This window comes from Pelobates fuscus, chromosome 1 (assembly GCF_036172605.1).
Source record: "Pelobates fuscus isolate aPelFus1 chromosome 1, aPelFus1.pri, whole genome shotgun sequence".
Classification (NCBI taxonomy): Eukaryota; Metazoa; Chordata; class Amphibia; order Anura; family Pelobatidae; genus Pelobates; species Pelobates fuscus.
In genome coordinates this window covers 199,744,007-199,762,436 of record NC_086317.1, presented here as the reverse complement: position 1 = coordinate 199,762,436, position 18,430 = coordinate 199,744,007, and the positions used below count along the sequence as shown (strand labels likewise).

The 18,430-nt window shown below is 43.2% G+C and overlaps 1 protein-coding gene across 3 annotated transcripts in view; it reads right to left on the bottom strand.

The window, feature by feature from the left end:
- Positions 1–18,430, bottom strand: part of RPS6KA1 (ribosomal protein S6 kinase A1) — a 163,600-nt gene that overhangs the window by 33,475 nt on the left and 111,695 nt on the right. For all 3 annotated transcript variants that reach the window (XM_063453375.1, XM_063453382.1, XM_063453366.1), the window contains 2 exons: positions 13,501–13,617; positions 13,179–13,260 (listed from right to left, as the gene is read on the bottom strand). In XM_063453375.1, the coding sequence (XP_063309445.1) occupies positions 13,179–13,260; positions 13,501–13,617 (199 nt within the window). The remainder of the gene's footprint in view (positions 1–13,178; positions 13,261–13,500; positions 13,618–18,430) is intronic.

Sequence of the window (18,430 nt, the reverse complement as noted above, 5' to 3'; positions counted from 1 at the left end):
CTATAATAGAAATGACAGACATTGTGCTCTCTGTTATGAATTTATTGATATAAAAAAAAATTAATAAAATACACTCATAGGAGATACAGATATGTGTGGCACATCGCATTGAATCAGACTTCTATCCACATAGATATCCCCTCAATATTTTCTCCTAATAGCTGGCTTCCGAAGGTGGGGGGGTCTGGAATACGTGTTAGCCGCTAGCTGATGCTTGCATGCGTTCCACTGCAGTCTGCTTTGCATTCCACTTCGCTAAACACTCAAAAAGCAAAACACCCAAAAACAGTTCAGTGAAGACCCCTGCTGGGAAATCTGGCGCTCTATCAACATTTTTCAAGGATAACTCTCACAGTGAGGTTGAGCCCACCGAAATCAAGATGGCGTCGACTGCCTCTCAAACTGACTATACCATTCTAAATCCAGTGCCTTCTAAGTGTTCATTAATCAGGATCCAGACATCAGGGACTTAAGTCTACCATCGAAAATGGATCTCGTCAACATGCTGGGGAAATTATAATCCTCCATCCAATCAGACAACCAGGCAGCAAAGTGACGGAACTGGAGGAAGACCAGGAGACTACCCAGGTCCAGAAACAGCACATTACCACTACGTTCGAAGCCCACTCAAAATACATGTCATACCTACAGCGATCTCTAGACGACCTCGACAACAGAGGTCGCTGAAACAATCTCCGGGTGAGAGTTTTGACTTTTGCTCCTAATCGAGCTATTTAACCCCATACTTGAAAACCCCATTGACACCAACATTCAAATCGACAGGGCTCATAGATCGCTACGACCCAGAGGCTTAGCCTCCGAGTCACCCCGAGACATCATATGCCGCATCCACTATTTTGCGGTCAAAGACGGCATATTGAGATCGCTTAGGACGACCTCACAACCTATCCTGTTCCACGGAGACCCGATCCAGATATATCCAGATCTTTCATGGCTTACGCTACAGACCAGACGAGCCTTGAAACCCTTCACAGACCTTTTTCAGACACCGAAACATGAAGTACAGGTGGGGATTTCCATTTGCTCTTCCAGTCACACATGGAGGAGTGAATTATACCATCACCACTCATGCAGATGTCCTGCCCTTCCTACGGGCCCTAAATCTTCCATACACTTATTTATAAGACTGGTACTCCCCCTTAATTGATGCCTGGACCACCACAGCTTCCTCAATGGCAACGGTGGAACACCCCATCCAAGAAGAGAAGAATAGAACCTACTGCTCGCTCTCCAAGACAGGGAACCTCGGGACATGATTAGGACCCCGCAATGAGAAAACTACCAGCTAGTTCAGGAACTGTACACTGCGCAAACAAGCTTGGAATACGAACCAAGGAGCTGACTCATTCTGGGACACAACTTGCAGTGACGAAGTATATTACCATAGACTTTGCTCTAACAGAAAAGCATTTTTCCAGGACTGACACCTGCATACAAGACTGAGTGACGAGACAAATAATTATGGTGAAAATAAATAAAAAAAAATCTCCAGTTGCTTAAATTAAAAAAATTATTGCCTACCAGAACAAACGTGGAGCACACATTGTTCAGGTCGTATAATTGCAGGATGACCTGCTCTAATCTGCTATGCTTATGTTCTGGCCTTATACTGTTACAATGTTTCTAGGTCTTAAGGCCCATGTGTATTTTGCTAGCTATCTCTGTGAAAATTGTATTATATTTCCATACCCTCACCAGTCATAGTCGGTATGAACTGTAATTCCCATTGCTATTCCCAACGAACTTACCACCTTCTATAGACTCCATTCCATTGTACAAACATAGGTGGTCTCGGGTGAGGAATGCTACATTCCCGAGAGGCAGCCCAAGCTAGGGAATGCACTAAGCACTCAACCCCGACTCCTTTTGCAGAGCTGTGACCCTAGCAATGTGCGGACAAAGTAGCAATGTACATATACATCCACCCAGAGACACCCGGATAAACCACATCAGACCTGTACCAGTCTCTGAATTCCCCCTCCCCAGTAGCTAACAAAGGACCTTGGGTTCCTTGATTTTCATGCTCGTACGGTCGTACCCACGATTCCCTCTCTTCACTCGTTATCTAAACCAGACCTTCTTCTGCCCACTCTTCCCTCCCTACCCCCCCGCACCTCACCTCTCTAGCCTCATTGCTTTTTTAGTGGAACTGGTATTCACGTTGGGGCCTCTGCGGGTGGTCAGTCCGCAGTCAGTACTGGTGGCCGCCAGCCACTGCCGGGGTCCCGAACTAACCTTCAATTGGGTCTGCTGGTGCTGTGGTTAGAAGCAAGAATCGCACAAATTATTTGGTGGTGCCTCGTCCTATGCACCTAGAACCAAACTAATCTCGGTTATATTATTGTTTCTTATATTGCTTTTGTTAGTGTAGATTGTTTATAATAATTAAGCGAATAGGTTGTATATCTTGTTCTCTGCAACAAAGAATAAGAACTGTAAATCTACAGCTACACATGTAGGGTTAGATACACTACAGGTTTTACAATTCCAGACCCACTATGACTACGATAAAGGTTATAACAGTCAATGCACGCGGCCTAAACACCCCAGAGAAAAGACCCCTAAGCCTTAACAGATTTCCGCAGACTTTGGTTGAACATTGTTTTTGTTCAAAAAACCACACAAAAAAATAACTTTCAAATAAACTCTGCACCCAATCTGCAGGCTATTTTAGTAACTACACTGAATTATAATCAATGGGTGTGGCTATTCTGTTTGTAGCCCAAGTCCCTTTCACTTTACGGGATCAGCTCACAGATGATGCAGGCCGATTCCTCTTTGTAAAGGGAATGCTGGGCAACACAATCGTCTCACTGGCCAACATTTACCTCCCAAATAAAAAGCAAAGCCTGCAATGCGTAAATTACTCCATAAGCTGGACCAGTTCCAAGAAGGAATACTTCTTACAGGTGGTGATCTTAATGACACCTTGGACATTGCCCTTGACACTTCATCCTCCTCAAGCGAATTTCTAGAACCCACTCTCAAAAGTATACACTCACTCTTACATGAGGCTCAATTATAGGACAGCTGGAGAACACTCCACCCCACAGGGAAAGACTTTTCATTCTACTCTCCATCTAAGGGGATATACACTCGCATTGACATGCTCTTTCTGCCACATTGATTCCTTCACTTAATTAAAGCATGTTCTTAAGGTTCGATCACTTGGTCGGACCACGCGCCCCTATCTCTTGCCATTACTCTCACCTCTATCCTCTATCCCACCCTCATCCCCACAGTGGAAATTAAATGACCTCCTTAACAAAGGACATAACATCGCACATCTCAAGTCCTCCATTGCACACTGCTTCGCACAAAACACCCATCCAGATACCGCACAGACCATCACGTGGGAAGCACATAAATCTGTGATTCGAGGTGTACTCATAAAAAGTGCATCGGAGCCGACTGCTGACCTGCATGGACGCAGAGTAGAGGAGCTCTGACGGACAGAGCACAAAATCCACTGCCATCGGGCAAACAAATAAAAATGTGACACCCCAAACGCTCCACCTCATCCCAGCAGTCTACCAGGAAAATAATTATGTTATTACTTTTTGACTCTTGACAACTGGTGCAGAGGTTACCACACATAAGACACGTAAGGCACAATGTCATCTACACAAACACCGAGCACACAATTGGAAATTCTCCACATTAGTACTATAAATGTGAGGGGTTTAAATTCGCCAGAGAAATAAACAAGCCCTGATGGAGCTCCACAAACTCAAAGCTGATGTGGTTTTGTTTCATGAAACACACTTCAGGAAGCATGATGTCTTAGCTCTACGTAATAAATGTTATCCCCACGGATATTTTAGTAACTATGTCGAAGCCAGATTGAGTGGAGTAGCCATTTTAATGTCAGCACGTATTCCATTCATAAGGCTCGTGAAGTGGAGGATAGTGGCAGACTGGTCATGGTAAAGAGGCTTTTAGGCTCCAACATTGTCACCTTTGTGAATTTGTATTTACCCATTCGAAACCAAGGTAGAGCGCTCAGGAAATATCTACGTAAGCTAGAAAGGTTCACGGAGGGAATTCTGGTGACTGGAGGTGACATTAATGTTTCACTAGACTCGGCCCTGGACACGACCGCTCTTGCAACAAATTCACAAGCTACTTGATGAAGCCCAATTCTATGACTGCTGGAGGATACTCTATCCACACTCCAAGGACTATTCATACTACTCTCATGTCACAGGCACATACTGTAGGTTAGATATGTTATTTATGCCAGACAGATATCTACATCTAATGCAGACATGTGCCTGTGGTCCAATCACAGACAGACCTTGTCCTCCTGACGCTTGAGATTCAAATCCCTTCCCTACCGCTCACATCCTTTCACTGGAGACTAAAATACCTATTACTAAATGACCCTACAGTAGCAGACAGACTACAAGACACGTTAAATTATTTTCTTGATAACTCTAGCCGGAACATGTCAATCTTGGAAAATGTACGAACAACTCACTTGACATTTGCAAAAACTTAACTGACAAGCGCTCTAAACTACAACAGTTGCTTAATACCACCATAAAACACAAACTGCTGCAAACTAAATATTATTTTTACACACAAGGGGGAGGGGGGGGGGGGGGGGGAGTGTGGCCGCCTTCTGGCCAATGCACTCAAAAAACAAGACAAAATACAAATTAAAAATACAAATTAAGACCCCATCAGGTGACAAGACCCATCTGTTCCCTGACATCATGGCAGCATTCCATGAATACTATTCTAACCACCTCACCGACACATCTCCGCCCATGGAAGTAATTGACCGTTTCCTAGCCTCCAGAATCCAACGCACTATCCCAACAAATATCCTAATATCCTTTGACTCGCCCATAACCCTGGACGAGTTCAAAACAGTCATGAAACATCTACCTATAGGAAAGAGCCAGGGACCAGATGGATATACGGCCAAATATTATAAACTGTTCGTCCCCGTACTGGGCGCACCGTTTAAAACAGTGTTTAATGCCTTAACTAGATATGCATATTTACCCGATTCAGCCTTAGAAGCACAGATCACTTTAATCCGAATTTACTGCCCAATATCCCTTATTAACATTGATCTAAAAATGTTTACAAAAATATTAGCTAATAGGCTTCCCCCTCTCCTACAACTCCCTATCCACCCAGATCAACCAGGATTTGTTCCCAACAGAGAATCTAAACGCAACACAAACAAGATCCTGAACCTTATTCATCTCTCCCACAAAATACCCCAGTAGAGCGTCATCCTCTCAGTGGACGCCAAAAAGACCTTCGATCGAGTGGATTGGGCCTTTTTGATTGCCACCCTTCAAGCCCTGGGCTTTGGCCCGAATTGGATCATGTGGATTCAAAATATATACTCCAAACCTAGTGCAAAAATCCGACTCAATGGCCAGTTATCAAACCCTGTAAAGATACATAATGGAACGCGACAGGTGTGCCCCCTTTCCCCATTGCTGTTCATTCTGGTCCTAGAACTGTTCATGCAAGGAATTAGAGAACCCCAAAACCAAGGTTTTCCATTATTAAGCCTAGAATTCAAAGTCTCCGCCTTTGCAGACTACCTCCTTTTTACAATAATAGACCCGACCACATCAATGGCCCCGCTGGTAGCGGAAATGGAACAATATGACGCGGTCTCCAACTTTAAAGTGAACTTCACGAAAAGAGAAATTTCATCATTGCACCTAGACACTAAAACGATAGATACACTTAAAACAAAGTTTCCACTCACCTGGACTGACAATGCAATTAAATACTTAGGGGTTTACCTCCCTCGGAACTTATCCACATTATACGATCTAAATTATAGACCCATCCTCCAGACAATAGCACTAGATCTCACAACATGAGCAAAGCCTAAATTTGGTTGGTTATGCAGGATCAACATCCTAAAAATGACCACCCTACCCAAATTACTAAATATGCCCAAGAAATTTTGATCCCAAAAACTTTCTTCTCCTCGACCAGAAGGTTATTCTCTGAATTTATATGGTCGAAAAAACATCTGTGTTAGGTGATAGGGTACAATATATGGACCAAAAGGAAAAACCAAGGGGGCCTGGGACTTCCAGATGTCGAAGTATATTGTAAAGCGGTCATTCTACACAGTCTTATGAATGGACAGCTCCCCACCCACACAAACAATGGCATACAATTGAAGAGACATTCTTTACCGCCCCACTACACACCATCTTGTGGCATTCCAAAGGTCAGATCCAGACAACTCCCTTTTCCACACACCCGACCATCACTCCAACCTTGAGGGTTTGGAATCAAATTACGGGATCCCCCACATTCTCCCCACACCCATCCCCTCAGGGAGGTCAAAGGTAAACACCTTTCTACGTTTTTTAAACTGCTCCATGTCTGCTTAAACTGCTCCAAAAGGAAAGTAACGATACACGCCAGACATTCATGCAGACATGGGCAGCAGATCTCCAAACTCCCATATCCAACTTAGACTGGATAAAAATATTGAATAGGGCACACACTTCTACCACCAACACCGGAAAGCAACTATAAGAAAATTACCCGGTGACACTACACACCAGACAAACTGCACAAATTATATCCTAGCACGGATACATGTTGGAGATGTGTTCATACACCAGCCACTTCTGCCCACATATGGTGGTCATGCCCTATAATCCAAGACTATTGAAAAAAAAAAAACTAACCTTGATAAAATTGATCACTGATCTGTCGCGCTCACGCACACCAGATGCTCGGTTATTTCTCTTATTCCCATCTAACATCCCCAAACCACAACTCAAGATCATATCGCACCTATTAACAGCTGCTTATTTACTGATCCCGATCAAATGGAAGCAAAACCTGGCCCCTACAATTGGGGATTGGATACAGAAGGTTGAGCAAATGAGAGTAATGGAAGAATTGCACTTCTCCCTTACACACAGATACACACAAATCTTGGAACCTTGGCTCAAATTCATGGATAAAGATACTTACCTGGAGCCAGACTGGAATAATGGTGATAAAATGCTTCTTGTGTTATGTTTTTTTTAATGATGTGTCAAAGTTAAGTAATGACCCCATAGACCTCAGAACCAAATAGTTCGGAAATCTAGCTTATTAATTTAAATTTGTTGATTTAGTTTTGTCATATAAGTCAATTACTGGTTGAATAGGTAACAAGGGAAACTACTATCCGCAGCATGGTTACCATACTGGACCCTCAATGCATAAGGTCAACACACTCTGATGATGAGGCATAGCCCATGATTTAATACTCCACCACCGACATTCCTGTTTGTAGCGGAGGCCTGGTATTCCTGGTATTAACTCCTCTAAAGATCCCAGTGAGGCTCAGGAACAAGTATTTTAGTTAAGTAAAACAAGTATTTTAGTTAAGTAAAAATACCATGAAGTACTAATTCCAGCAAACAAAGTAATCCACGAATATCCCCATACAGATCCCAATGACTGGACGACACACAGCATCAGGAGCAGAACTGACTTTTAATCCACACAACCTCCTTTTAAAGCATTCTCCCATGCAAAGGAGGGATTCACCATAATTAGTCCAGTAGCCAATAATGTAACAGTTACCTCCCACACATCTCCTCCCCTCAGTGTGAGACATAATCCTATTAAACATACTGTACTTTTCCCTGAATTCTAGATGTACCCCAAAACACGTAGTGAGAATAATAATTTGGGTATCACCTGGTAGCCCTGATCTGGGTGACTAACATATCCAAAATTCACCCAGATCAGACCAGGGGTTCGGGAGTTAGGTGGAGGGTGTAATTTGACCGACCGCACACGAGGTGGTATCCGAAAAAGGCTCCATGCGTTTTGGCCTTGCGGTCGGTCTCTGTTCGGGAGTTAAAACACATAGAAATACCTGCCATCCACAGCTAATCTTCCATTCGTATTAATTCCCTTGTTCGGTACATTGATTTTACCGTACGAGGGGCTGCCTAGTCTCTCCGTTCGTGAGTTATGGAGCTCTGGAGGTCTCAGCGGTGTTCGGTTGTTTGAGTGTCCGGTTTGAGTTCCAGACACTCGACAACCAAACACCGCTGAGATTTTCATGCGTAAGATGGCTGCCGCACGTGGTTCGTATGCCGAACGGCGACCACACAGGCACATACAATGAATCAATTAAGCAGCGGTTTGCAGAGTGTGAACGCTTAACGAGGCGCACACTTCTCACTGGGGTGGTCTGATGGTTCGGTAGCTTCATTCGTATGAAACTACCGAACCATCATACGAATACTACATACACTTTACCGATGTACAGGGAAAGAATTACACAAATACATTTCCTATATGAATCTCTATGGACAGCATCAATACATTCTGCTACACTGTTAGCGACTTCACAAAATTAGATGAGACCCTTGAATCGAGAGCACAAAGACTCCCTCATTGGAAACCCCTATAAATTGAATATATACTCAGCAATTTACATACCCAACACTTGGGACACAGGACGGACCGCCCAACTGAGTAAGGGCATGTATATAGGGCACCGACGACTTCTGATATTGGCATAGGTAAACCCATCTCGAAGAGAAGTACAAGGGGCTTCACACAGGGGTTCAAAGTTCTTATGTGTCCATTGTTCCTCATCTCAGAGAACGATCAAGCTGTAAAGCCATCACATGTCAGACCGAATCATACTGTTCATGTCTATATTTATGCTGTCAGACAACTCCTGAATGTAATACTTGCTGGTATGACTGTAATTGTCTACTTAGATGACTGTAATGCTATATATTGAAATATGCTTGCAAACGCAGTTGGGGCTATGCAAGATTGTATATCCTTTTGTTCATGCCTAAAAAAAACAATAAACAAAATAAATAAAAAAATAATAAATTGCCTCGGCGCACAAACACAAATGGGAAGAACGCACTACAATTTTACTGCAAGAAATTAAAAACCTTGAGGAACTACACAGATCCAATAAATCACTGAACATGTACAAAACACTGACTGCTAAAAGATCGGAGCTCACCAACATCTTGCTCACAAAGCATAGGATGTTACTAAACACGCATACTACACCCAAGTAGGGAAAAGTGGACGCCTCCTGGCGCAATCTCTCCAGCAACGTAGACAACACACATTCATCTCAACCATTACGCTAGCAAACAATCACAGCTTATGCCGGATATCACAGCAGCATTTCAGGAGTTCTACACAAAGCTTAACAACTTCAGAGATTCCCCATCCCTCCGTAATAGAGTTAAGATTTTCTTTCAACACAAATCAAATCAACCATCCCACGGAATGTGGTAGACTCCTTAGAAGACCTCAGCCGCAGCCAGATATTATAAAACATTCACCTCTGTCCTGTCCAAACCCTTTTTAGACTCCTTAAACTCTCTGATTAGATCCCCCATACTACAACCCTCAGCCCTGGAGGCCACAAAAGCCTTATTACCCAAACTAGGCAAAGACATGACAAGCTGCGGTAGCTACAGGCCAATTTCACTCATCAACATAGATATCAAGCTATTTACCACGATTCTAGCCAACAGGCTAAAGCCACTGCTTCCAGGATTGGTCCACCTTGACCAATCGGTCTTCGTGCCGGGCAGGGAAGCAAATAACACCACCACAAAAATCATCCATTTGATGTACATAGCAAAACGGTATAAACAACACAGTGTACGGTTTTCCATCGATGCCGAAAAGGCGTTCGATAGGGTGGACTGGTCGCTGATGCTGACCACGATGAAACACTTAGGCTTCGGCCCTCGCTGGCTCAGCTTTCGGAGAGCCATCTACTCCACTCCCACAGCCTATCAGAGCATAAATGGACAGCTTTCCAGCCCAGTCAAGATCTAATTCTTTTACCCTGGAAGAGATCTCTCTATATAATAGAATTTCCAATTTTCAGGCCAACTTATCCAAATGCGAAATCCTTCCCCTCTTCATATCTGCAGAGCTAGACATGACACTTAAGCAGAACCTTCACTTTACATGGGCTACCACGGACATCAAATATCTGGGGGTTCTATTGCCCACCAACATTAACCGCCTCTATGAACTCAACTTCCCTCTGCTCTTAGATACGATATTCAAGAACTTGAAAGCTTGACATAGATTTCAGTATGGCTGGTTCTGCAGACTTCACATTCTCAAGATGAATGTATTGCCATGATTACTATATGAATTACAGTCACATCAATTACACTACCACACATTTCTTCACCAACACTCATAAGATGGTCACAACCTTTCTGTGGTCACATCAACAACATCGTCTAGCATACTCCTTCCTATGTCGGAACCGCACAGAGGGTGGTCTGGGACTTCCCAATGCAGATCTAGATCACAAAACCGTACACCTGACCAGAATATACAAGTGGTCAAACACTAAAAGTGCCCATCAATGGGTTAAAATTGAAGCTTTTTTTTTTCAAAATCCCTATCCATACAATCCTGTGGCAGAACTCCCAACAGTTAATGCAATACAGGGACCATCCAACCATCGCCACCAATTTACGTATGTAGTAATTTACGTATAATGTATATCCTATACCTTCCTCCCTATACCCACTCTCACACAACCCCCTGTTCAGAGGGTGAGTCAGGCAGAGCATTCCACTGCATACCTCACACTGCACTTGATCTCTGATGATCAGGGAATTAAACCTCTGACAACGATTCTTCATAACTCTGAGCCCACAGGATTAGAACAACTCCAATTCAAACAACTGGTCCATTTTGTTCAATGCAATAACCTGTTACCAGCAGGGAAATGTGACCTGACTAAACTTTAGCAACTCTGCTCAACCCATACCCTGAAGAAGAAACTACTTTCACACAATTTCTTACAGCCGACACACGATCAGGTTCTCCCACCTTGCATGACCAAATGGGTGAAGGAGTTGCCAGTCGCCCTTTCACTGGAGCAAAGCAAATCTTCCACTAATCTAAACACACAAGAGAGCAACTGGCACTATACAACTGCAAAACTGCATAATCACTATCCACACACACACAGACGACTCCTGCTGGCAATGTCACCAACCTAAAGCTCACACCTTGCGTATATGGTGTCCGTGTGCTTTGACTTCTAACTTCAGGAAACGCATACACACATTAATCCAAACCATCACCAACACACGAATCCCACTTACACCGGAATGCATGTTGTTCCTCCTAATACCCCCATCCATACCGAGGTGTAAATTGTCCTTGGTAACACTCCTTCTTACAGCAGCGAACCTGCTCATCCCATCTGAATGGAAACAAGCAGACCGGCCCCAACTATAAGGGAATGGATCCAAAGGTGGAATCCATACAGGTAAGGAAAGAAATTACATATGCTGACTCTAAAAAATATACTAGATACACTGAAAATTGGGGACCCTGGTTGACTTTTATCCGTTAAAATAATGCAACGGATGTCCCCTGATACCTTACCACTCCCACTTACACACACCTATCTACATCCCATAATGGGATACCCTCTGCAGGTATGTCATAAGCACCAGCAACAATAACCACACCGAAGTCTCGTTACCTTACCCTCTAGGCTACATAATCTCATGACAACTACAATGCACAGACTTTCAACACTTTTTTCTGTATCTGTAATTATGTTATTTCTGCATGTAACCCTAGGTAGAAGAAAACTCTACAGGCGATTACAACCCATCTATGTTCTTGCAAACGTGTTAAACTTCCTTACTGAACAATGTGACAAATGTTCATATGTCCTTTATTGTATCCTGCAATGTACCATACAATGCTATTGCAAACTCAAATTTAATTAAAAAAATAAAAATACAAATTACGGTACTTTAATTCCTCTGCTTTTTTATTTTAACAAAAATAGCTCGGTAGTAAAGAGGTTAATTCAAGTTCTAGTGTAAATAAATGAATTTTTGAAGGAAAAAAAAAGGTAAGGGTAGGATAGAAAAGTAGGTTGCTAGAATAGTTTTCGTTGAGGGCGTAGCGTTTTTTTTTTTGTGGATGATAGTGGCAGGAGAGGAAGCAAGGTACAGGGAGGGAAGGCTAATACCAGTTTAATTCGTAGTCTTTACTGAAGAAGTGAGTCTTTAATGATTTTGTTTAAAGGAACCAAGACTGAGTGGGAAAGTCTAATGGACCAGGGAAGGGAGTTCCACAGGGACAATGCAGTCCTAGAAAAGTCTTGGAGGTGAGCATCAAAGGTGAATGTACGAACAGAGGATAGACACAGGTCTTCAGCAGAAAATAGGGACCTAGATGGGACATACTTGTGTATTAGGAGGAAAGGTTTTTGAAGCACGGTTTGATATCCCATCACACAGTTCAGGTCTAGTATGAAAGTAGCCCAAAAAGCATGTTTCTTAAAAGGACACTATAGCAACCCAGACCACTTCATCTCATTGAAGTGGTCTGGGTGCAGTGTCCCGGTCCCCTTAACCCTGCAATGAAAAACACAAGATGACTGCCTCTCAGACAACCACTAGAGGTGCTTCATGGCCTTTCACAGACTTTAGCTCAGTGAAACGACGCAGGATGTCCTCATGCTTTGTAATGAGGATATGCAACGTCTAGAAAATAGGAAAACATTGAATCAATGCCTGTGTATTAAGTTTCCCCCATTGCTGATGTCAAAATAGGTCCCTCTGCACTACAGTTAAGTTTTCTTTAACCCTTTGCAGAGGGATGCTATACTATTAGGAATACAATTTTCCTAAAACTATAGAGTTCCTTTACGGTAAATGGTAGCCCAGGTTGTATTAGGTCCTTGAAAGTAATATATTGTTTGATTATTAATTAATTTTTGAATTATCCCCTAGAACAAAAAAACAAAAAGAAAACAGGTAATCTCTTGCACTCCAACAAGAAAAAAATCACACCAATAAAAAATAAAAAAATTAACCGGAAACATTAGCATTGCACGCCTTCCCCTTTTTTTGTAATACACGTATAAATATGTCTGCCTAATATTTTTCTATTTTATTGTGATTTTTTTTGTATTATTTTATTAATTAATTATGAGGATTAGCCATTTGTTCTGCAAATATTTTGTTCTTCTAGTTCAGATTATTACCTGTAATTTTTTATTTTTAATTTAGGGGATTGACAATCTTGCGCCACATAAACAACATGTGAGGATCAAGCACTGGATTAATTCTGCATAATGCTGAGGTTTAATAAACCGAACTTCTGACCTTTAAGAGTGGCTTTCTTAAGGACCTTCATTGCGTACAAATGGTTGTCATCAGGTGGAGTTATCTTCCGTACAAGGAATACCTGTATGTGAAAAGATATTCATTTTTGGAAAATCTGTAGCAGTGGTTCCCATCCTTTGATTAAAAACCAAGGTAGGCAGAAGAGCAGAGAATGTGACTCATGCAGTGTAGTGAGAAAAAAAAGAAAACAATTAGCAGGCCATAAGTCAGGGCTTAAAAGGAAAAATAGTAATTCATTACATGAAAAAGCAGACAGTGAGAAACTGAGCGACACAGAAGATATGCTTAATTTTAAACTTACTTTGCCAAATGATCCCTGTCCGAGCACCTTGAGCAAGACAAAGTGTGATGAATCGGCCTTCTCTGAACCTTCTTTAACATGATGCGTTATATTAATCTCCTTCACAACCACTTCATCCTAACCAGGAAGAGAAGGAATAACTTGAAATAAGCATTGAATGTACATACCATACATACATCCCCCCCCACCCTCAGGGCCCCGCTGGGCTGAAGGGGTTAATCCAGTGCCGGTGACCTCTCCTCCCCTGCCAACGTCAGCTCCAGTGCCGCACATGCATTCAAACCACCCATAGGAAAGCATTACTTAAAGGACCACTCTAGTGCCAGGAAAACATACTCGTTTTCCTGGCACTAGAGTGCCCTGAGGGTGCCCCCACCCTCAGGGACCCCCTCCCGCCCGGCTCTGGAAAGGGGAAAAGTTGTAAAACTTACCTTTTTCCAGCGCTGGGTGGGGAGCTCTCCTCCTCCTCCTCCTCTCTGCCGCCTCTCCGCCCCGTCGGCTGAATGCGCACGCGCGGCAAGAGCTGCGCGTGCATTCAGCCGGTCGCATAGGAAAGCATTTACAATGCTTTCCTATGGACGCTTGCGTGCTCTCACTGTGATTTTCACAGTGAGAATCACGCAAGCGCCTCTAGCGGCTGTCAATGAGACAGCCACTAGAGGATTAGGGGGAAGGCTTAACCCATTAATAAACATAGCAGTTTCTCTGAAACTGCTATGTTTATTAAAAAAATGGGTTAACCCTAGGTGGACCTGGCACCCAGACCACTTCATTAAGCTGAAGTGGTCTGGGTGCCTAGAGTGGTCCTTTAATGCTTTTATATGGACGTTCTGCATGCTCAATGAGATTTTCGCATTGAGCGTCGCAGAAGCTCTAGCGGCTGTCAGGAAGACAGGAAGTTTACAGCTGCATGGTTAAAACCTGGGGGACCTGGCACCCAGACCACTTCATAGATCTGAAGTGGTCTGGGTGACTATACTGGTCCTTTAAGTAGTTTTGATGTGTAGATCATGTCCCTGCAGTCTTACTGCTCAATTCTCTTTTTTAATTTACGAGTTAAATCACTATTGTCTCTGCCAATATAAACAAAATTGTTTCATTTTCAATCTGATCCAGTGCCGAGGTAGCCCGGCGCTGGAGAAAGGCAAGCCTTTAACCCCTTCCTTCCCCTACAGCCCGGCGGGAGGGGGACCCTGAGGGTGGGGGGGGGGGAACCTATTAACACTATAGTGCCAGGTTTGTTTTTCTGGCACTATAGTGGTCGTTTAAGCTTGCTGAATGGCTATGGAGGATCTCTGTTAAATCCCTATTTACAAAAGTGCCTTTTTCATGGTAACATTATCACTTTTCTATTTGGAAATAGGAAGGCCTCCTCAGCTGTTTGACACTTCTGTTCACTCCACTGAGCTAATGGAAGTAGCAGGCACACTGTAATAGAGTACACTGCCTTACAATACTGGCTACAAGAACTGCCTGGAGAGTGTTCACCAAGTGACCAGCAGCAGGGAAAGCACTCCCCTTCAGACGGTCAGTTCTAGCAGCGTCTTTACCTCCATTCTCTCCCCTCTATGTGTCTCAGCTCATTTCAACCTCCCCTCCATGTGTCACTGCTGATCTTGTAGTGTGCCGATCCACGGCACACAAGTTTTATTTACCCGGACTGACAGGAATTGTTCTCCGTGAGATCTCAAGAGAATTGTAAATTTTATCACAGACAGGTGGCTCATATTATGCATTATCTTTATTTAGTAAAACTCTAGCAGCAAGGTTTTATGAATAACAAAAAAAAAAACTATCGAGTAACCAAAATGGAACACTCAATCAGCATTCATAAAAGAATGCCCCTGCTGGCTGCCACACTTTTCTCAGGCTCCTGACCTCTCCTGGTATTATCTTAATTTTAACCTCCTTACACTCATAATTTATCACAAATATTTCAAGGACCAATATCGACTCCACATATCACTCAACTGGATTTACCAAAACTGAGCGGATGGCATTACGGAGATACACAACGGATTAAAATATACTTCCACTGGACCATCTTACAAAACAAAACAAAAAACGACTCACCCCCATGTGTAAATTGGGTTTTGGATTTAATCATCCATTCATCAATGCTCAGATTTCATTTCTAAACACTAAGAAAACCAATTGATGAAAACTATTTCACCAAAACACATTGGTTGTGAACTCCTGTAATCTGACCTGCACTCATGCTCTCTTATCTGTTATCTACAATGCAGCCTGAAGTGCAAAATCGCACACCTCACTCTTGCCTGGATCCTATAGAGCAGGGAAATGTAACCAGCCCCCACTGCTAACATCCCTACAAAAACTAGAAGCAATTTTAACTCCTTCACTGCTGAGGGAAAGATCACCTATACGCCCTCATATCTGTATTCTCTAAGACCCCAAAAAGCGGTCACTGCACTCGGTCACTGCACTCAGTCCCTCGCTAGTGGTTACCATAAAATCACTTGGCACATTTACACCTCAGTTAGGGACACCCACAAAGTTCCAGTGCTTAATAGCTCTCACATGTTGGATTGTTTTTTTTCTGTTTCATGTTTAATGTATAATAATGTATATAAATATACACAAGACCACATGGACCGAGCTCGCATCGAGCATTACCCACACGAAGTGCTGACCGCCTGGGGCCGGAACACACCCCGATAACGACACTTTCCAGTAAGTCAGCACACTTAAGTCCCCCATCCGACTTAAAGCCCCCCACACACCCACCGACTTACCACTCTCCTCACGCGACAGCACTGGCGACCCTCAGCCAAAGCTCAAGTGGGCACCACTGGAGCCGACCATCTCCATTCTCTGAGCGCTCCGCTGACGCCTACAAACACGCTTAAGCACACCGCACAACCCGGAGCCATAATAACCAGGCTCTCACCCAACTCACACCTGTGGGCAGACTCCAACATACACACTAGCACCTACCCAGACCAAAGGACCACATCTGTCTCACCAAGGGACTCCCCCCCGATTCTATAGCCAAGCCCCATAGAGACAAACTCACACTCCACACAAGAATAATTTGTATCCTCAATCTCTACCCTTGTCTCACATAATCTGAATTATTATTCCCTACTGCCCTGCCTTTCCCCAACTACCCCGGTAGTCCCAAGAAACAAGCACAGCCAATATTTAACCCTATAATTAACAGTCAACCTGTGAGGTGCAAATGTAATACGCTCTTCTTGTTTTCACTGATAAGCTTTACAGCATGTACGCTACTATACTATAACTTCAGCTAAAGTATAACTACCGTTGATTTACTTCTTAAGTTTGTTTATGTTTAGTATATACCCCAGCCTGCACTGACACTGACTTACCACAGATGATCTTCCTGCACCACAAGCATACATACAAGCTGTCTCACCCTCACGGGATACTCTTTAAACTAAGCTTAAGACTACCCACCCAAGCAATCTTTGCACTCTAAGCCTGAAAACCACTACTTTAATCTCTAGACCTACTCTTATGTTATTTCAGTTAATGCCGATTTATCTATTATCGTTGCCTCGTCAGATTAATGACTGATTACTAATAATATAAAATTGTGCAGACTATCTATATGCCATATATGACATTGTAAGAATTTATCTCGCCTGTGACTGCTGTTGTGGCAAAACAGGCTCGTTTGTATCGCTTGCACAACAAAAATAAAGAATTAAAAAAAAAAAAAAAAAATCACTTGGCATCTTCAAAGGGACTGACATGGGCTGTCGTGGAGGAAAATCAAAACTTAAAGTTCAATCTGCTGACACTATCACAGCTGCTACACCACCCTGTCTACATGCAAGCCCAATTGAAGTGATTCAACCTAAAAGCCACAAGAACTGCACTATCAATTCAAGGAAACCTCCTTGTGTGATCCCTATTAGAAGACACACGGTTTCTAAAGTACAGAGCAAAAACTCAGAATCCCAAGACTGTCCCATGAAAATGCCTGCAGAGAATGATTATACTCATCAGAACAACTACATTAAAGGGACACTATAGTCACCCAGACCACTTCAGCTCAATGAAGTGGTCTCGGTGCAATGTCCCTCAGGTTTTAACCCTGCCTGCTGTAAACATAGCACTGCGAGTGTGTGTGTAGTGGATACAGTGCGAGTGTGCTCGCGCGCGCCGTGGATACAGTGCGAGTGTGCGCGCGCCGTGGATACAGTGCGAGTGTGCTCGCGCGCCGTGGATACAGTGCGAGTGTGCTCGCGCGCGCCGTGGATACAGTGCGAGTGTGCTCGCGCGCGCCGTGGATACAGTGCGAGTGTGCTCGCGCGCGCCGTAGATACAGTGCGAGTGTGCTCGCGCGCGCCGTAGATACAGTGCGAGTGTGCGCGCACGCAGTGCGATTGTGCAGTGTGAGAGCACAGTGGATGCAGTGCGAGTGTATGTGTGTGTAGTGGATGCAGTGCGAGATTAGAGAAGACCAGATAGATGGTTTAGATTAGTGAAGTAACATAGTTATATAGCTGAAAAGAGACTTGCGTCCATCAAGTTCAGCCTTCCTCATATTTGTTTTTTGCTGTTGATCCAAAAGAAGGCAAAAAACCCCCCCAAAAAAACAGTATGAAGCACTTCCCAATTTTGCAACAAGCTAGGGAAAAAAATCCTTCTTGACCCCAAAATGGCAGTCAGATTTATCCTTGGATCAAGCAGTTATTACCCTACATTGAAAGATTATATCCTTGAATATTCTGTTTTTGCAAGTATGCATCTAGAAGCTTTTTGTACATCTGTATGGACTCGGATAAAACTACTTCTTCAGGCAGAGAATTCTACATCCTTATTGTTCTTACTGTAAAAGAAAAAACCTTTCCTTTGCCTTAGATGAAATCTTTTTTTCTTCCAGTCAAAAAGCATGACCTCGTGTCCTATGTAAAGTCCGGTTTGTGAATAGATTTCC